General features: G+C 42.7%; 1 protein-coding gene across 2 annotated transcripts in view; it reads left to right on the top strand.

Annotated features, from left to right (window-relative positions):
• Positions 1-21,820, top strand: part of Prkcq (protein kinase C theta) — a 117,099-nt gene that overhangs the window by 27,450 nt on the left and 67,829 nt on the right. Inside the window, exons 1-2 of one of the 2 annotated variants that reach the window (XM_047521538.1) lie at positions 17,446-17,566; positions 17,740-17,866. In XM_047521538.1, the coding sequence (XP_047377494.1) occupies positions 17,749-17,866 (118 nt within the window). In that variant the 5' untranslated portion in view covers positions 17,446-17,566; positions 17,740-17,748. Of the gene's footprint in view, positions 1-17,445; positions 17,567-17,739; positions 17,867-21,820 lie in introns of those variants that run through there. The other variant, XM_047521537.1, reaches the window with a different exon arrangement.

Raw genomic sequence — 21,820 nt, 5'->3', positions numbered from 1 at the left:
AAATAAGTGCAGATGATATTGTAGAGAGAATGGAACCCTCGTGCACTTCTAGGGGAAAGGTAAAGTGGTCCAATCACTGTGGAAAAGAGTATGGTAGTTCTTCAGAAAGTTAAACAGAATTATCGTGTGATCCAGCAATTCCACTCCTAAAGTAGGCTCAAAAGAATTGAAGCAAGGACTCAGAAACCAGTTCACCATTCTTCACAACCAAAAAGTAGAAACAGCCCATCAACAGGCAAACAGACAAACAAAACGTGGCACATCCTTACCATGGAATATTATTCAGCCTTAAAAGAGGAATGAAATTCTGATTTATGCTACAGTAGGGATGAAGCTTGAAACAACTAAGTGAAAAAATCCAGACCAAAAAGGATAAATATTGTATGAGTCCACTTCTATGAGGGACCAAGAGTCATCAGATTCATAGAGCAAGAAAGTAGAGTAGGGGTGACCAGGGGAGGCGGATGTGGGGGTGGCGCGCATGGGTGTCCATGTTTAGTGGTAGAGTTTCAGTGTGGGATGATGAAGGAGCTCTGGAGATGGATACTGATGGAAATGGTCAGATGGTACTGAATTGTGCCCTTACAAATAACTTGTGTGATAAGGTTTAGTGTCATTCCAACCCTGACTTTCCAAGTCCAGGCCCGGGGGGTTAGAGAAGTGCTCTGGCAGACCCACCTCACCCTGGTGACGTCCACAAGATGTCACATCCAAGAAAGGAGAGTCTCTGTAGTTTGATGCTGACTCTATGCTCTAACAGTGGAAGGAACCGGAAGGGAGGTGTCTTGCTTTAAAGAGCCGTTCTCTAGTCCTTCAGACATTGAGCTGGGCCTACCGTCCACATGAGTGGCAGGTGTCAGCAATCACCTCTGCTAAGAGCTCATTCCTGGGCAGAATGCCTCCAGTCTCAGCGAGGAAATCGCGACTTGGTTGCACAGTGTTGGCCAAGTTTGCGAGCTGCTTCCTTCCTGCACTGCCCTCCACCATCAACCACTCCTGTCCCCACCCCCCCGCAGCCCCCGCCCCTGGTTGGATGGCCAGAGCAGGGCACAGCTGTCCCAGGGGGATAGCTTTTCCTGCTTCAGAGCTCAGGCAACCAGGCAGGATCAAGGCAGTTCAACCAGGAACTGCAGGCAGATGGTTAGGGAAACCAGAGCCAGGAGCCCACCCTCCTCCTGGGGACAATGAGTACATCCCTCCTGCAGAAAGAAAGTCCTCTTCCTTCCTCTTTCCCCGCCTCCCTGTTTTGCCTGAAGACCAGATGTCTGTTTATGTCACTCCTTTTTATTCCCGTGGCATCCCCAGCAAGGAAGCCCCAAGTGTAGAAGCCTCCCAAGAGGAAGTGTGGGAAGGACAGAAGAGGAACCAGAGAAAGCAGGGTGTGTCCTGCTCTCCCTCCAGAGACTCCAGAGCCCAAAGACGAGGGGTGTGGCTTCCTAACTGGGGACAACTGAGGTGAAGGTGTCTTGGGAGACCCCTGGAGAAACAGGAGACAATAATAATCACCAAGGAAGGATTGAAATCGCCTTTGAATCAGCACGTCTGCAATGAGGACCAGCTGCAGAGGAGGCAGTGCGAACCCAAAGGTTTCTTGACGAAGATCTCCACCCAGCTCACTCAGTCAGATGTAATTTGAAACAATGGCTTTTAGAACAGCATTTAGCTTTCAGGAGATCAAAAAAAAAAAAAAAAAAATCCGCATGCACTTTCAGAATAGACTCGGAGGAAGGAACTTCTGCATCACCGCGTTCTCAGGAGAGCTTCCTTGTTACTCGAGGACCAGGTCTCACCAACCGTGACTAACTATGCAGCATTGGGCAAATAGCTTCACCTCTCTGAGCTTGTTCCCCATCTGTGAAATACGGAGTAGAATATCATTTTGGATATGTCACAAAATTAAGACCTTAACATGGGAGAAACATGTGAAAGCACTTCGAATATATGTCAGACTTTATCGGTCCTCGTTCTTATTCATTTCCCAAATAGGTAAATGGAGGTTCAGATGGATGAAACTGCTTATTGGCACCAGTTCTTTTAGAACAAGATGAAATTTTTTTTCAAATATCTTTAAAAAGTAAAAGACACATACCCATGGCGAAGAGCGGAGAACAGTAGTCACGTCTTCTCTTCCACTCCCCAGCCAGCTGCGCCCCCACCCTCCCGCTGTGCTTTAGCCCCCTGCCGGTCTGTCTGTCTCTGAAGAATGCTCAGGTGTTCCAGTCTCAGTGCATCCAAAACATCTGCAGATGCTTGGAGACTTGAAGGCTGGGACAGGGACAGCCAGTTCCAAGATGCCCTAGGTTTTGCTCTTCAAGGTGGAAAGGCTGTGCCTTCAGGGTTCAGCCTTTTCTTTCCTGCAGCCCAAGGACACAGGATGGAGTAACTGCTTCCCTCGCCTTCTCTCCCAGAGTTCTTTCCTGGGAAAATGAATTTCGATTTCAGAATTTTAATCCTCAGGCAAACGTTCGGGCGAAGACGATGGTTCTGGTTTGTTCCATGCTGTCTTCTGTGGGGCTGAAAGAGGACGGGAGCCTGATGCCCCATTTGTCTATCATTATTCACCCCGCCCCCAGCCCCACCAGACCACTGGCTGGAGGATGACGAGGGGAGGGGGGAGAGGGAGGAAGGGCTTCTCGGAGGTTACTAATAATTCGCTTCTTACTACTGTGGAATTCCCATTTGTCTCCAAGTTTGGAGTTGTCACGGGACAATAAGAATAACAGGTAGTCGACTTTTCTCCCACATGATTCAGGGTCCAGGCTCAGGCAGTCAAGGGTATATTGCCAAGGTCATTGCCAAAGTCATTGCCAAGGCAACCACTTCCACATTCCAGCCAGGGACACGTGCAGTCTGCACCTCAGCTAGGCGGACAACACATTGGCCATAGCCAGCTGGCAGGAATTTGAAGGGAATTTGGCATCCAGCAATGGCTCCCTCTCGGTGCGGTGGGTGGGGTGTGCCCTAGGTCACCCGACCGCAGATGCCCTTTGTGGGTGACTGCCAGCTGCACAGATTCCTTTCTTCTCCTCATCCTCTTTTTCCTCGCCTTCCTGGCTCACCTTCCTCACGTCACCTGGTCTTTATTCCACCCTTACCTGGAAGCCCCACTGACTGTCCATCATCTCCTACTTCTTCTCTGCTGACCATACCCCAGGTAGGGAAGAGAGGGAAGCGGGCAGGCCAGGACTGCCCCAGGCCCATTGTCAGGCCCAGTTACTCCCCTGCCCTCGGCTACCCACTTCCTCAGACTCCCCCAGACCTTATTTCTCACTCCCCTGGGACTGTTGGAGCTCCAGAGGTGGCCCGGAGCTGGGGGTAGGGCCAGGGCCCTGCTGTGCCCTAGGAAGGAAGAGAGAATCAGATCTACTTCCCCAGGGTATTGTTCCTAACCCTCAAATGGCATATTGGGAGGTATTTCCTAGTAAATCAGTTGTAAATCCAGTATAGTTGATTTCATAGTACCGTTTAGTAAGGTCAAGACCTGTACATATGTGACTTTGACACCAAAGATAAATTTACTATGGAAAAAAACCTACATTTGCTCTCTGAACCAACTGTTTTTAATAAAACTGCAAATGGTTATAGTTTTCTAAATTGGGAATGTCCCCTTGTGAGCACTGGAGGATCCGTGGAGTCATGAGCCATGACTCAGATGTCCAGGTACTGCCCGCAGCACTTTCCACACGTGAAACTCCTGATCCACCGGTGTTAGGTGGAATAGTGGCTTGCTGAGTTTCCCAGTGTCATTGAAGCCGAGGAGGCTTGGCACCCCACACTCAGAGAACGTTGAGTGAAGAGACTAGATTTAGGGGTCAGAGAACTTGGCCACATGGCTCAGGTGTTGTGCAGCTCGGAGACCTCCTACCTTCTGCTCCTTACTGTTGACCCCTTCTTTGTAATGGGAACCACCCATCACACTTCGCGAAAGTGTTGGGAATGAAAAATGAGCAAATAGATGAAAAGTGTGTCCCCTTTTTGTGATACAGAATCATTTTAAACATTAGAATTTTAAACTCCCCAAACAACTTTAAAAAAAAAAAAAAAAAAGTCACCTAAAAACCCAAGCCATCCAAGATAACATTTTGGTCCAAACTTTCTCCCACTAAAACTAAACATAGAACTTTTCACCTTTTAAAATGAGTTCCTATAGTAAATATTATGGTTAGTATTTAATTAACTGTATTAAGTAAATATACTTATTTCAACAAATCATAGTCTACTCATTGTAAAATATTCCATTACACTGATAGGGTCATAGTGTATTTAAGCAGTGTCTTATATTTGGAGATCAAGGCTGTTTCCAGTTTTAGCATTATTAAACAATATCGCAATAGCTAATCTTATTTCTCTCTCTTCATATTCTTGCCTTATCATTTTAAGATCAGTTAATGCACATTTCCTCTTATGAAGATTGTACCTTTATGACCGGGTCTGCTTCTGAATTCATATTTTATAAAGATAATAACTTTTCCTTTATAAATAGCCTGCTTCTAGCCTTTATGTATTTTTTGATTAGGGTATTTGTGCTTTTTATTGATTTTAAGAGCCTTTCACATATTTGTCAAGTATTTTGCCACATATTTTACAGTTACATATCTCTGTTATTTTAATACCTTGTTAATGTTTATCACACATAAGTTTTTGTGTAAAATAATGTGGAAATTTTTTTCTGTGTTGAACTTGTTAATAGTATCATAACTAAAAACCCTTCTGAGTTCCAAAAGGATGTGATCATTAATCTACATCACCCAGTGCTTTGAGTGGCTTAGTAGTTTAATTCTGCATTATCTTTCATCTTGATGTTAGTTTTAAAGTAGGTGTCGATGATTACTGTCCCATTGGTTAATCAATCCTTCCTTTTCTCACTGACTTTAAATGCCATCTGCATTATACACAAATTTTTTGTATATACTTAGCTCTGTTTCAAAACATTCTATTTTGTTCTGGTGAGCTGTCCATTTCTTCTTCTGCCAATACCACAACATTACTTCATCTTTATTTTAGTATCTATATGGTTAGGAAGGAGAGAGAGATTAATAGGTACAGCACAGTGGATTTTCAGGGCAGTGAAATATCCCGTGTGATACTATAATGGTAGATACACATCATTACACATTTGTCCAAACCCATAGGATATACAACATTAAGAATGAACCTTCCTGCAAACTATGGTCTCCTAGTGATAAGGATGTGTCATTGCAGGTTTATCCACTGTAGCAAATGTACTGCTCCATTGGGGGTGTCCATAATGGGGGAAGTTATCTATGGAGGGTTAGGGGCAAGGGATATGGGAGCTCTCTGTGTCTCTGCTCAATTTTGCTGTGAACCTATAATTTATCTAAAAAGTAAAATCCATTACACAAAAACAAAAGAAAAATTAGACAATGCTGCTGAAATCGTAGAACTTTCATTCAAGAAATATAAAAAGACAAATAGAAATTTAGAATAGATTGCAATTTTGCAAGTATTGTGATACAAATATCACAAGGTATCAGAACAGTGCTTCTCAAACTCTGGTTAAGGACCAATTTTTTAAAATCCACTATTAGGTCTTACAATCTCTTTATTATCCTCATCTTTGAAAAGCTATTTGTAAAGTGTTCTGTGCGTGTTAGTCGTTATTTGCCACTGATCTGTAATGAATTCGTTGTTAAAATGAAGATAGTTATTCACTCTACCTACCTCATACTCTGGAGAATAATGTAATTGCAGTTATAAAATGCTGCGGTACTGTCTTAAGAGAATGTTGTTCTATAAGAAGAGACAGAAGCACATTTCAAACAATGTCTCTGATCACAAAATAATCTTAATAGCTTACTACAAATCCACTGAGTGGAATCATGACATGTATAAGAGACATATCCCATAACCACACACTTTTTTTAAACCACTCTTTTCTTCAAAGAAGAAAAAAAAAATTTTTTTAATTTTTTCAAACTACGTGAGTATCATGAACAAAGAAAGCCCCCAGTGAAATACGAATGATGAGCAGTTAGCTAAACCCACTCACTCACTAAATGCCTGACTACTGCATTTGAAGCTGGTACACTGTTTAAAATTGACCAACTCAAGTCACCGACATTAAGTGTGAGTGGGTCTTCAGTGTAAGTAGCATGAATACGCTGTGCAGAGCAAATCCAACCATTCATTCAAATCCAACCCCTGACTGAGTGACCTCCAGAACACCACCACACAGCCTCCGTGGGAAACTTGGATCATGGCATTAATTTGGCTGAGCCTCAGTTCCCTCATCTGTTATCTGAGAGGCCAGACCAATTGATCACAAAGGGCCATTCCATCTTTTAAAATGGAAACAGAAAGAGAAACACAGAGACAGAGAAAAGGGATCCCCTAACTGACGTGCTCAGTGCCATGTGATGGTGGATTCATCCACTGCCTTACTCTAAAGACACTTGGAAGCATAAGTCAATCTCCAAGCTACTCATGGTCCCTAAATGAGAAGGGAAATGGGAAAGAGAAAAGCAGACTCCCTCAACCCACCATGTTCCCTACTCACTGTGGGCCTAGAATTCGGGAAACTTGAGAAAGTAATGTGAGACATGGAGCGATGGACTGGGAAGATATAACTGGCATTGCCACATTTAATACATTTATTTAGAACTAGGTCCTCAGCCTCAGCAATATTGATTCTATTCATTGTGGGGGGCTGTCCTGAACATCGTAGATTGTTTAGCAATGTCTCTGGCCCTAACAAACTAGGTGCCAGTAGTATCTTCTCCCCACCAATTGTGATAATCAAAAACTTTTCCAGACTTGGTCAAACATCCTGTGGGGACAGTGTCACCCTGGTTGAGATGCCCTGACTTAGAATCACATAAGAGCCAGGCCTGTGTATGATGCTGAGCAAACCTGGCCTTGCAGAGTTTAGTGAGGCTTCTCTGACTAGAGTGTGCATCAGAGTCACCTGCAGGCCTGGCTGAGGCTCAGATTGCTGAGCGCTCCCCAGAGCTCCTCCTTTAGCAGGTCTGGGAGCACTGGAAGGCTTGCTTGCATCTCTGAGTTCTGGGAGTTTGCTGATGGGTCTTTCCCCCAGGACCACACTTTGCGAACCACTGAGTCAGTGCTCCATCTTGCAGAGAGGTGGCACCTGCCGCGGCCACTGCTGGGGATACAGTAAGACTAAGTCATAGTTTTTAGATTCAAAAATTAGGCCCTAAATGTAGTGCTCAACCCACAGACAATCTGAAAAGTCATAGGAAGAGAAATAACTAAAGAATTCCTCGAGTGAGAACAATGACAACAGGTGCATGGTTTTATAAAGTATTTTTGGCTTCCTTCTGAATTAGCACATTAATGGTCAATGAATGGGCTAAACTAGGAGCCTAAACACTACATCATTTTACAGTTTCCATGGATTCTAATCTCCAAGTCATTACAAACAAATTTTTACAACCTACTTATTTGTAAGTCAGGGACATTTCCGCGTACAAGAAGATGATGTGGGTGACTCACAGAGACCTCAAGGTGCACATCTGCCCAGATGTACCCCAACTTCTCTTTCTTTCCATTCTGGTCCCTTTCCCTTGGTTACCCTGTCCCTGACTCTGCAGCATCCTTCATGTGATGGCAATGACCCAGACCACCATTGCCCATCCTGGCTAGCACATGGAGGATTCCACGTGTAGTACATTGTCATTTCATCTGAAGACTGAACACTGCAATATCCGCTTTCTGTGGTGATACTACTAAATACTGTATTTTCTTTGAAAAGTCACACACCCTCAGGAGGAAGTGGGGTGTGGTATGAAAGTAGCACAGTGAGGATGGGAATGTTTTGCTACTGGTACACCCAGCAGTGACTGCTCACTTGGCCATTTCTTGTCCTGTCTCTGACACTAAGTCATGTTAACTGGCCATATCACTCTGTTCATAGGATAAAAGGGCAATAAAGTGGAGCCCAGCATCTCAAAACCTCTTTCCCTGATCCCCTCTAGCAGGAGATTGTTTCTCCATGCTGAGGTCCTGTGACTCTGATGGAGTAGGAACCATGTGTCACCTACGTATCCAGCGTGGTTGGTGGGTTTAGCAAATGCTTATTGTCGAACAGCAAGTACATGTGTATGCAACTTAATCTATTTGACCAGTAGTTGAGGTTTATTCTGAACCATGTCAGATTGTCCATAGAGAAAGGTACCACCATACTTTTATTAGGGAGAACTTCTAAGGATATTCTGGATAGTCCTATGTGATTTTAAAAGCTACCTTTTCCACCAAACACTGTTATAAGCATTTTCCATGGATTAATTCACTTAACCATGAACATAGACCCAATTCTTCAGAGTCTCCTGTGAAGTGGGTCTATCATATTCCTCATTTTTCAGATATGGGAATATAGACACAAAGATTGAGTAATTTGTCTGAGGCTATTTGGTTGGTCAGTGACAAAGTTGGCTCTTATACCATGGCTGTCCCATTTATAAACCCACGTCTCCTTGCATTAAGTCATTCCTGGGTTCCTATGCCCTTTTTCACACTACAAATGTCAGAGGATAAAGGAGCCCATGCCCAGGGAACTCAGCTTCAGCTTCCTGGACAAGGTGACCTTTGACCAGAATGCCCTGGTGCAGGCCTGGATTTGACATCCCAGCTCTAGTGGAGCACCATCATGGCAGGAGAAAGAGTTTCCCTGGTGCAGTAGGAAGAAAACAAAGCACCGATGTCACAGTAAGAGCTTCTGAGTTGATAAGACAATGGAGTCACAGAGCAGATCCATCTTTCCAGAGGAAATTTTGACACAAAGAAGAGAGCCATAAATTTAATTAGCTTCTTACAAAAGGCAACATCTTTGTACCCACCAGTCCATGGACTGTGGAGATCCTGGGATTTGAAGGGTGTTTTTATCCTCTTGAGTCTCTTCTCTCCATCTCCCACTGATGCTATTACCACAACACCAGATCAGCCTAGACATGAATCTCAGCACAGCATCAGTTTCTTCAGTAAAAATCCACTCATTCCATCATCTTCCCTAGTTCAGTCTAAAATAACTCTTTCAAAAAGCATAAAATAAAATCGCTAAGTGCTAGGAAAGTATTGGGTTTCGGTTTAATTGACAGCACTTCGTTTTGTCTGTAAAATAACAATGTGTCTTGCAATTAATGGAGACAGTTCAAACTTAGTTAAGAAGTGGCAGAGGTGAGTTCAATAATACTTGTGAGAGTATTTATAGTATGCTGTACAAGTTTTTCTAGCTTACAAAGTTTTCTTATACTTTACATCTCAATCAGTCCTCAATACCAGTAGGTAAACATTATCATCCTCATACTGAAGATGGGTAAATTTAAGATCAGTGATGTTGAGTGATGTGCCTGTGGTCCTAAGAAGCAGGTTATAGGTACTTAAAATTCCACAAGTGTTCCACCCCAGGGCAGCTTCTGTGGGAGAGCTCAAGTGTTGAAGGGAGGAGTTGGGGAAGGAGAAGGTCCACACCTCTGCCCCATGGAGTAGAGTTTCTCCAGCATGAAGCTTCATGGCTTCCATTAGGTCTGCCTCAAGGATACCAAACTGAGAAATGATCTTCTGCCTGCAAATCCAGGAGACAAGAACTCGGTGAGCATTTTCTTCTTCTTGCTCATGAACTTAAAGCAGGCACATTTGGAGCCTCCAGCTATACTTTATCCATTTTCACTTTTGACTCATCTCAGATGATCAAGGAACCTGCTGAGTGAGTCGTTTCAAGATGAAAATGAGTTGCAAGGTAGTCACCTTGACCATTAGAGGTGTAACTCCCTTAACCCCATGGAGGGCACAAAGGTGACATCGGTATGAAGGGAAGAATGGCTATATTGGACTAGAGTTGTTGATGAGTTTTATTATAATATTTATTATTGTTACTGCTTTTACCACATTTGGACAATTCCTACTCTTTCTGCAAGCACGCAGATACACAGTCAGCTCATATGTTTCTTGAATCATTTTAAAGTCAATCGTTGGCACTCTGAACCTGTGGAAATATCGTTATAAATGGTGGTTTCCAAGGCAGGCGCAATCATCTGGCAGTTCAGTTGTAATGTGGAGGTAAAGCTTAAAGGAAAGCTTAGTCCTCTTATAAATGCCGTTTCTGTCAGGTGCGATGGCACGTGCCTGTAACCCCAGTTATTCGGGAGGCTGAAGCAGGAGGCTCTCAAGTTCATGGCCAGCCTAAGGCAACTTCACAGACCCTGTCTCAAAAAAAAAAAAGGGCTGAGATCCAGAGCTCAGTGGTAGAGAACCCCTGGCTTCAATTCTTTCTACTGAAAAAATAAAAATAAGAAATAAAAACAAATAAACTCTGATTCTTTGAATTTATGAACTCTGTGGTATATACGATGAGGCTGCATCAGACATGCTTCAAGAGTCTGCCCACGGCAGCTGGCAGGCACCTCACAGGGACAAGAAATGCAGGAAGAGGTGGCAGCAGGTGGGCACATGAGACCCTCAGGCCCTTTCCTCCCCCTCCACCACTGTTCCTCTTCCTTCCTCATCTTGTCAGTAGCAGAGGCACCATTCCCAGCTGAAGCGGGGAGAAAGGTAATACCTGAGATCAAAGAACACATTATTCCCGTGTGACTTTGCTGAGAATCCTGCCCCCAAAGAGGAGACCCTTCACATGTGGGGCAGGCCCGTACCTTCCCAGATTGAGTTGATTGACTGTATAAACTTTGAAAGGAAACAAGTAAAGTGAAAATTAGGTAAGAACAGGGCATAGCAGACACTCAGAATATTCTCGAGAATCCTAAATCCAGACGGCAGGCAACAGGTGCGATGGACGGGGATTTGGAACCTGAAGTCTGTACTTGAATTGTGGCCCTCATAATACTTTGTGGTCACCCAGTTTACTTAGCCTTCCTAAGCCCCATCTGTACAGTGAGAAAGTGGAGGTTACGATCATAGTTGTCCTGTCCGGAGGACAGTTATTAGAAGAATCTGAAGAGATAGCATTTGTTAAAATGCATTTTAGGGTTAATCATAATTATTAATGCTATAATTGCTCTAAGTATTACTTGGCAAATATCTAGTAATACTTTCTCCACCTTATAGAATTTTTAAAAATCATAAGTTATAAAGTCATACTTTACCTCAAACTACCCTTTGAAATAAAGTATGGTCCTGATCTTTGGAAGAGTATCTGTAAGTATCTTGCCATAAGGATGTCAGCTTTCATTGTTGGAGTGGAATAGTGGAATATGTCCCCAATGTGGCCCAAGAATCCTCTACAGCAGTTACTTGGTGACTTTTGAAATGCAAATCCCTGAGCCTCACCTCCCTCCCCTGTCTGGGTCTTAAGCCCCCTTGCTCTTATGGACCAGCAACAAGGGAAGGGGACACTCCCCAACAAGGTCAGACGGGGATAGGTAGGGCCAACTGACCACCCACTCCCAGCCTTCCGGGTGGAGGATAATCAGACGAGTCAGGGAGACCAGTCACAGCAGGAAATCGTTTATTGAGGAAGTCACACAGCTTTTATGTAGGGTGGGGGCTGGGCAGGAACCAATCAGCTTAAAGGTCAGCAAGGCATGGGGGGTTCACTCAGGTGAGAGTCCCATAGGACTATATGGCAAGCAGGAGCGGATCACCTTCGCAGAACTGTTGTTAACCAATCTCTGACAGTGGTCTGATTTATCGTCATGAACCTTTGAAACCGCCTTTGAGCCTTGATCTTGCTCACTCGCCAGGAGTAAGGAGTCAGCCTGAGTTAGTTAATGTGTCATTAGTCCCAACACTCCCCCACTGAATCTGTCTCCCTAGAAGAAGAGTCCCAGAGTCTGTATTTTACCAAGCTTCCTACACAACTCTCATGCACACCGAAGTTTGAGAACCATTAATCTAGAAACATCACTCTTGGCTATAACGTTAAATTCTAACTTTCCACCCTAAAAGATGTCCAGTGGACTCACTGATGTTCAATCAAAACTTCTTGACCATCTACTATATCAGTACTTAGTGCTGAGTATTTTTGAGGATAGACATGGTGGTATATTAAAAAGGGCCACACATTCTTTATAGGTCTTCTGACCCAAAGAGTTTATTCCCTGCCCTAGTCAGAGCTTGTCCTGAAATCTGAATGTGGCGGAAGTGCGTTGACTCTGTTCCCAGCCCGGTTCTCATGACATCTTGGGAGATGCCATGCACACAAACCCGAATTACTTCCAGGAGGATGAAGACCCTGTGGACAGTGAGGATTAACTGTCCCCACTGTCCTCACTGAGTCCCCAGAGGGACCCCAGCTACACCCGTGGAACAAAGCAAAACCGTCCAATGAGGACAGCTCGAATTATCAACACAGATTTGTGAGCAAGTAAATGCCTGGGGTGATTTGTTATCCTGCAGCTAACCCAAGCAGGGACAAAGATAAGTAGGACCCAGAGCAGGAGCATATGCTCGCACTCCCTATTTGGCTCAATATAGGAAGTCTTCTAAGAAAGGAACCAGTGACACCTTTTTTGTTTTTATCATGGGAAGGAACATTGGAGTGACCACATTCAGTTGGGAACAGAAGAATTTCTGAATGAGCCAACACGTAAGTGGAGTCCTGGCAAAATAAAAGATTTGAAAGCTGGCGATTGTGCATGAGTGGACAGGGCTCAGTGGCAACAGCAGAACGGCACAGGCAGCCATGGAGATGGAGACGAGAGATCCAGACAGCTTGGGACGCCTACAGAGTCCTGCTGTGTGAGAGGGCAAGTTGCAACCAATACCTGCAGGCTTTGAAATAACAGGCTAGGAATTGTGACTTAATTAACAAAGATGGGGACAGTTTTCTTGAGTATTAGTGAAATTTGATCAGAGCCATGCTTTTGGGGGGATGATCCACGACATAGGTAGAATTCGTGTCAGAAGAAGAATATCACTCAGGGACTTCATTTTCTTCTTCATTTTTTGTATTTCGAGATTTATTTTCCTTTGACACTCTTTTTTAAGGGGTCTTGTTCATGATTGCAGTGACAGCTCTATTAAGGAGCTCATTCTAACAGATAGGTAAATGTCAGGTTTGGGTTTCTTTTGTCATTGTGTACTGATTCAAAGGGTTATTTTAAAATATTATCGTCAATTCCTATGTATTATTTTTAAATTCACTTTGAGGCCATACTTGTGATAAGAGGCTAATGTTTAACCTGACTCTTATACTGCTTCATAAAAGTCTTAGCAACAGGATCAAACACTTCCCAATTATGTGGTTTTCCACCATTTACCATTTTTCTTATGTGCATATTGTGAAGACAGTTATTTTTAGTATATGTCACTTTTAACAGCTGTAGGTCATTTTATACAGCAGCCACTTTTGCCCAAGACACCCTTCTCCCTCATAAAGAAATGCATAACCTATGGGCGTAGCTTAATCTGCCAAAATTTTTCTGAGCTGATGTTTCATTTGCTGCAGATGTAGACAATTCTGAGTATCTTTCAGCTCCTGAGAGCATGTAGTACCTTTGTTTTTCTCTAGTTCTGTGGAATTTGTCCCCATCAGGTTCAGGTATGTGGACAACCATAACATCGCTCTGAAAGTATCTGGGCATTTGATGAGTGGAGGGTGAGTCAGCCTGAGTAAGTAGGCGGATCAGTGCAGAGTGAGGCACAGACCAAAATCCTCCGTTCAGTTCAATCCGTGTGACCTGAGGCATGCTGCGGGCAGTTATACTCAATCACATGCCTGCATCAAAGCCAAAGACAAATGAGGCCACACTTCAAGGTGAAAACATTGAGCTCATAAGAGTAACGATCCTTTGTAAATTGCAAATTCATGTTATGATGGTGTTTTGCAGCTATGATAGCAAAAGCTTGGATGAGTGGATGGACAGACCTGGTATCCATCATGATGAGTGCCGACATCAAGATGGCTATATTGGAGAGTAGTGAGCACAGCACGGGAGATATATGCAGGGGTTGATGGGGGCTTGGTAGCAGAGCACAGAGGAAAGTCACATAATTCAGCCCAGATATGTCCTAAAAGACTATTTCTACTCTCCTCCTCCTATTTGGTACATATCAATAAAAAGAAAGCCCATTAGAAAATAGATCAGAGTTATAATACTAATAACTAACATTTATGGAGAGTTTACTAGGTGCAGTCCCACTCTAAACATCTTATATGTGTTTGCCCATTTAATTCTTAGAGCCCTTCAAGACCAGTAGTAGTAATAGAAGCACTTTCCAAATGAGAAAACAGGCTCAGCGAGGTTAAATAACTCTAGCAGCTGAGTTCATGAGGACATTGATCTTCCGCTTATAACAAGTGCTGGGGCGTTTCCTTTGCTGTTGACTTTCTCTGCAACTATCTATGGCTTAATTTGACCATTGCATATCTTTGCAAGAAAAACAAATGCATGAGATTAAAAGATGATGACTTTTGAAAATGAACTCCCTTAGCAAAAATACATTGAACATCTGCCACGTATCAGACAGAGGAACTGGCTCTAAAGGCACATAGATGATTAATTCGTAGTCCCTGTTCTTGGAATCCACAGACTTGGGAAGGAAGACAGACATGAATCAGTAAATCTAAGAAGGCATTCTAGGGAGATTTGATAGTTGAACCACAGATATGCTCTTTTTCCCCATCCCCCAAGCTGAATGAATAAATGTCTAAGGTATGTGATAGTATAGGATATCATTTATCTTACATACAGGACCCACTGGCACTCACTCAGAGGGGGTTTTGCCTGTACATTGTAGATGAGATCAAGTTTCTACTTAGTCCCCCACATGTGATGGCTGAGAGTGGGAGTCACAGGCTCAAAGCAGGAGTCACAGGATTTATTCCATTCAGACTTTATAAATGGCATTGGCAAGGCCAATAAACATGGTAGGGGTTGCCTAGCCACGGGGCCTGCAGGACCAAGAAAATTCCCCAAGATGTATTAGCAGGAAGGAGATGGAGGCAGAGAAGGGAACAAGGGATTCAAACAGAGAAAGAGACTGAGCAGGAACTCAAAGAAAGAAGAAGGTTGGGGCAGGAGATGAAGGTTGGAGCGAAACAGGAAGACATTCTGGGGATGGGTACAGTTTCACTCAAAGTCCCGAGCTATGGACCGGCCAGAGGATCCATGGCAATTCTCCAAGATGCTAAGAAAGGTCATTCGGACTGCAATAAGGAGATGCCAGGAAATGAAAGTTGGCTGAGACTTGACAGAGAGAGAGAGAGAGAGAGAGGTAAGCTGCTGCAGTACGTCAATCACAAGTTGATGCAGAGTTGAGCTAAGGCCCTCCTTCAGAGGATGGGAGATAAAGGAGTTGGAGGTGGAGCAGGAAGGGAAGGGTGAAGTCAAAACTGAGGGCTGACCTGAGTCATGACACCAGTCACTGAGCTGGCAAAGGAAAACAGGGGCAGACGGAAAGGGAAGATAATGTGTTCCATGTGGGGCCTGCTGGATATGTGTGAGGATATATGTGGAGATGAAAGGAGATAGTTGGCTGTGTCCAGGAAAGAAGTGAATGGGTGGTCTCGTTGCTCAGATGAGAGGTATGTGGAGGGACTGGGGATCTGACCCCTGCCTGGTTAGAAACAGCCTGGTCAATTCCTCGCCTCAGGCAGACATTTGTGTGAAGCAGGAGACTACCGCAGAGGGAGAGCAATGATGAGATTAACGAAGTTTGCAGTCCACAAAGGACAGCCTCACTCCTGAGACATGCTATTTCAGCACTTATATTTTTGTATACAAGGAAGTCTCCTTTCTATTTTAATACCCAGGGAAATCCCCCCTTTCCCTACCATCAGCTCTGAGCCCAGAAAGGCAGCCCACAAAATTCTTTCATACTAATTGCAAACTTGTATGTTTATTACACATCTTCTTGGCTCCTGGCATATATATCCACCCAGATGTCAATCTGTCTACTAGACGTTAAAACTCATGTCGGACTGTCATTGTGTGCAGACCTTTAGAAAGAGACTTGACTTGGCCATCAAACAGAAGCATTGGTAAATTGTCAAAATGCTCATGGTGAGAAAATATTCCAGGTAGATTTGGTGAAACGCAAGTGATTCTGCATTGCTGGTTAAATAAGAAAATGATTGCTACCTAAGCAAGACCTTCAGGAGGAGAGAGGTCTTGTTGAGACTCCCTTCCACACTGTAATAGAAACCCTGGTAACCGGAGAGGTTTCCATCTATTCCTGAGACAGAAAGAGTTGCGCTGCTGTTGCCCGATGAGGAACCCAACCTGGAAATAGCCGAGTAACAGGTCACCAAAGGTCAGAGTGGTTGCAACTCAGGCTTTCTGAGTCAACAGTCCCTGCAGACTCAAATCAGAATTAATTACTAACCCTTATTTTCACTAAGAAATCTTTGGAAGTCTTTGCATGGTTTATACTCCTGTAACTAAGGAGAGTTCTCAAGGATCTTTTTCTGATTAGTGAAGAAACAGATCGATCTGGAAGACCCCGTGACCCAGGGAAGAAGAGGATCTCAAAGGAGTCCTCTCATTGAACTTTCAGCTGAAAGCCTAGCTCCAGAGGGCAGAGGGTCCCCTAAAGACAAGACCAGAAGGTGTCTAGCTGTAATTCAACAGCATGGTCCAACAGAAAATGTTTCTGAGACTAAGAACATCCAACAATTATGTTTATATGAACACCTCCTTTGGTAGTACTCTAAGATTCTATGAAAACTCTGCAGGAAATTAATATCCCTGAAATTAACCATGCCTGTCAAGAGCCCCTAATTTGTCTCTCTATGAACTCAAAAATCATCTGAACATGGGCACTCCAGAATTCTGGAGGTGGTTCATGGTCTTGCTAGGTGAGCCATCAGAAGATCTGACTCTCACATCTAGGTTCTGATTACTCCAAGTAGTCGGTGTGCCATGCTCACTTTGACTTACTTGGGAAAATTCATGAGACTGGATGGTTCAAGGAGAGGAAGCCAGGAACCAAGTTTTTCACTGAATAGCAGGTGATAGTTTCAGATTAATGGGACATTGTGGAAAAGCAGGTTGAAAAGAAAGGGTGATGGGTTGAAGCCAGTGGCCGGAACAGCAGATGAAGAGACAGACTAGATTCCTGGAATCTGTAGCCAACGCTGTCATGTGGTTTTCACTAGAATCTCTGTGAGGGTTTTTTTTATTTTGTTTTGTTTTGTTTTATGAAGCACTTTATTTATCCTTAGACAGTAAGGCAACTATTTTAGTGGTCCATGGCTCAGGGTTTAAGTAGTTATAATGTTCAAAGGTTTATTTCCTCTGTGTACGTGTGTGTGTGTGTGTGTGTGTGTGTGTGTGAAGAAAACAGACCTTTTTGAAATAATCCAGAGTAAATAAAGATCAGCTGCTAACTGCCTTGAGCCAATTCCATTACACACAGAAATAGACCCTGTAAGAATTTTGCGGTGTCATATTTAGTGTGACTAAAATAGACTCCCTCTTTATAAACTCATTTTCTGATTACCATGTGTTGTTTCTTGGGCACTTTCTTGAAACAGAAAAAATAAAATGTTGGAGAGTCTTTGCTTCAGTCTGCAGCCACTAAGCATAACTCCACTAGATTGACTGGAATTCACTCTCCGGTTCATTCTCACTAGAGGGGTTGGAAGCAATGTCCAGAAAGCCTCTTCCTATGGCGAGTTGGGCTGTGGTTTGGGGTGAGTCCAGCAACATACTTTGCAGAAGGGGAACTAAAAGTCTTTGCCTAGATGGTTAGTGGACCCATTTGAGGTTCTGGCTGTCAGTGATAAAACTGGTCAGTGGAAATGGGGCACCAAAAATAAATACATCTTACAGCCCCCCAACAGCATTGTTTTTTGTCATTTCCCAGGGAGCAACCATGTCACCGTTTCTTCGAATTGGTTTGTCCAACTTCGACTGTGGGTCCTGCCAGTCTTGCCAGGGCGAGGCTGTGAATCCTTACTGCGCTGTGCTTGTCAAGGAGTATGTTGAATCAGGTAAGAGGGATGGGGCAGAGGTGCCGCGGGAGGTAACTGGCTGGGAGCCAGGTGTGAAATAAGGTTATCTATTACTTTCAGGGTTCCCTGGGTCAACTGAATTTTGCAACTCAGGATATTATGGCCCAGAGAAGCCAAGTGCTTTCACAAAAACACACACTTGGTGATAGACTCTGAGCCAGAACCAGTGACCCACTATTGGTTCTATTTCGCTGTACTGTACAAAGTGCAGGAGAAAGTTGGGTTGAGGAAATTATTAGAAAAGAATCTAGTGAGAGTTGGAATAGATATGTGTAACCTATATTGATAAGCTTTGATTTAATGCCTTAAATGATTACAGATAGATTAAAATTGCCTAATTCTAAGTGATCAACTCTAAAGACTGCTGGCTACTTTTTTTGCCCAAGCTTAGAGGAAGGTTGGGGAATCTATAATTAGTGCTTAGAATCCACATTGTGGTATTTTGTACTTAACTAAGATCCTCCGTGAATTAAAGAATAGCTAAAGGTGAATATTTACAGGCAGCTCATGATGAGGGGAAAAAGTGTGTCAGCTGCCCAAGATTCTTTCCGTGCCATTAAAACTTTGTTCGAATGATTCTGTTGTGTAGGGACCTCTGTGTTGTGCCTTGTGTATTGATCCCGGTGTTGTGTATCAATCCCTACCTCTGCCTTTTGAGATCCTTACGGTCTTTATAAAGGAAAGATAGAAAGAAGTTTATATCCCAAGACCTTTCTGCCCCACTACCTTCTCCTGTTTCCCAATATACAGACTTGGAAGAGAAGAGCACGCAGGTTTGCAGTTAACAACAGAAGACAGACAAGAAACAAAAATATAATATGGCAAATAATGATAAGTGCTCTGAAGAAAATAAAGCAGGGTCAAGAGGAGAGAGAGGGAAGGGGACAGAGAGACGTGTGTTATTTTAAGTAACATCATTCTAAAAAGGTGTGTTTGGGGTAGCATCTGCAGGTGCAAGGGCAACCTGCGCAGATGTTGAGCACCTGCACTTGGATGCTCCTAGCTCAGAATTCTGGAGCTCCAAATCTGACCATGCTGTCTCCTCACCCCCACCAAAGGCACTCCCCTGTCTGGCTCATTTCATCCCTCCAGCCACTCTGAGTACATCAAAGCTGCAGAGATGGTCTGAATCATCCTGCTTTCCCTGATGCCCAGAGTTCTCTCCTGTTTAGTTAAAAGAGAGAATGCCACTTGTTCCCAACCTAAAACCTTTCAAATGTCACAGTCATCTTTGAAGTGTAAAATGCCTGAGTTTTTCAAAGGCTCTTTTGACTTAATGGGTCTCCGAGATCCAGTTCTCTTTACAATCTCAGGTCTCACTGACATTTGCCTCCTGGAAGCTGAATTATTTCCCCCTCCTTCTTTTGGCTTTGCCTTTGAACTTGGTCTAATCAACCTTGTGGATCAAAAGACCTTGTCAGAAAAATAAGAACACAGTTGTCCCCCCCCCCAAAGATTAGCCTGTGGAGTCTGGAAAAGTTTGGGGATTTTTGGTTTGGATTTTGGCTGTGTTTTGAAGAGAAATTGCTGTGAATGTTATTAAAGTATTACTCCCATAGAATTTAAACACATTCCAATCTTTGGGGTGTGAGCCTGCATTTCTGAGATGAGTCAATGGAAGAGGGACAAACAATCCACCATGCAACGAGTCTCCGAAAATGGTAACACTTACTTTGCATAGGCAGGATCCTGGTTCTGGTCCTCTTTGTAGGACATCACAAAACCAGTAAATGAACACATTTTAAAAAATGGCTTGCCTTGGGGATTTTTGCCCTTTCTCTTTGCATGGAGAATGATTACAGTTGAAAGAATTCTTTGATGGGGAAGCTGCAAATCTGTGGAAGTAAATTGCTGCTGTGATCATTAATATCACTGTTGGTTTCTAAACAGCCCAACCAACAGTTAATTTTTTTTAACCAAGTCATAAAAATCTTCCCTTCCTATTCCTTCTTTAGCAGTGTCATGGTTTATACCTCTACTAGCCAAGTTTACCTAAAATTTGAAGTTTCAGCTTATTCTACTCCTAGTATGCTCTCAAAAATAAATATTAATTTAACAAATGCTAAATGCCTGTTCTGTTTAGCCTTGTGTGTTGCAGAAAAGAGGTCATCAGGAATTAAATCTGCTTCATGATCCTGCAGAGTTTATCCTTTCGCTTTATCAATATCTCTGAATTGCTAAATCTGCCACTTAATGTGTTTATTATCACAAGAAACTAACATTCAAATACAGCTACAGTTTTCTGCTTTGAAAATGGTTAAGGGTCTTTCCACGGGGCGATCCAAGATGGCGGCCTAGAGGGTGACTGCATCTCCAGTCGCTCCAGAACCCAGGACTCAAGAAGGGGAGGCATTGAGAGACTTGGGACAAAAATAGAGTCACGGGGTGGGAGTACTGGGGATTGAACTCAGGAGCACTCAACCACAGAGTCAAAATAGTCCCCAGCCCTATCTTGGATTTTATTTAGACACAAGATCTCACTGAGTTGCTTAGCACCTCACTTTTGTTGAGGCTGACTTTGAATTCATGATCCTCCTGCCTCAGACTCCCAAGCTACTGGGATTACAGGTGTATGCCACCATGCCCGGTCCTCCCATTAATTCTTTAAATGTGCTTTTGACCTCTTTATCTTTCTCTATTCCCCAATCCCAAACACCAGTAACTCATACATTTGTTCTTCTGATGCTCTCCAATGTATTCTGTAGGCTTTGTTTACTAATTTTTCTATTCTTTGTTCTCTGACTATATTTTCAAATAACCTATCTTTAGGCTTACAGATTCTCTCCTTGGCTTTATCAATATTGCTATTGATGCTCTATTTTGCATTTTTCACTTTCTTCATTGTATTATTTAGCTCTAGGATTTGCATATTTCCTTCACCTTTCTTTTAAAAAAAAATCCGATTCTGGTCACTTAACTGTTTCCCTCATTTTATTGAATTATTTCTCTGTATTGTCTTAAAGTTCATTGAGTTTTTAAAAAAATATCTGTTTTAGGGCTGGGATATAGCTCAGTAGTAGAGTACATTTCAAGCATGTGCAAGACCCTGTTTTTATTCTCTAGTACTACCAAAAAATAGAAACGGGGAAAAAAAAAACTATATTGCATCCCTTATCAGATAGTACACACATGTGCATATCTTTGGCGTTAGTCACTGGAATCTTATTTTGTCTATTTGATAATGGGATGTTTCCCTAATTGATCTCAATTCCTGTAGTGTGTTAATGTCTACACATCAAATTCTAGATCTGAAAAATACAATGTTGAAAATAAAAACACAATAGAGCATATCAGCAGCAGAACCAATAAAGCAGAAGAAAGAATTTGTAAACTTGAAGACAGAATAATTGAAGAACAATGTACCTCTTCCAATCCTTGAAATGTGACTTTCTGGAGAAAACGTCCTTCAACAGTAATGCTGTTTAGGCATTCCAGGCAACTGGTCTTTCATGGTTTCTAAGTTCTTGACTATTACAACTGTTGCAGTGCTAAATTTAGGTAATTTATTCTTCATAAATACCAGTAGAGAAGTCATATGTATTTAGAGTTTACTTAGAGTACTGAGACTCAAGAAGTTTGAAAACTCATCCAAATTTATGTCATTGATAGCATAGCTAAAAATTGAACCCGAATCTATAGGATTTCTCAGCCTACATTTTTTGTATTGGTTTCAAAAACCACACTGCATATTTGGAAGAAACAACAGAGCATCAATGAGGAGAAGATAAACCAAATCCTATCTTAATTTTCTTTACTTTTTTCCAAGCAGAAATTGTTTCTGCTTTTACATGCTTATAAGCGTATTTATATGTATGTTTAATAAAAGAAGTATAAGAAAATAATAAAATGATGAATGATTCCACTGTTAAAAAAAAAAAAAGAAAAGAAAATGGTTAAGGAGTAAATATTAGAGAAAATCCACTGTGGATGAGA

This window comes from Sciurus carolinensis, chromosome 12, assembly GCF_902686445.1.
Source record: "Sciurus carolinensis chromosome 12, mSciCar1.2, whole genome shotgun sequence".
In the NCBI taxonomy this organism is placed as follows: Eukaryota; Metazoa; Chordata; class Mammalia; order Rodentia; family Sciuridae; genus Sciurus; species Sciurus carolinensis.
This window is presented reverse-complemented; position numbering and strand designations above follow the sequence as displayed.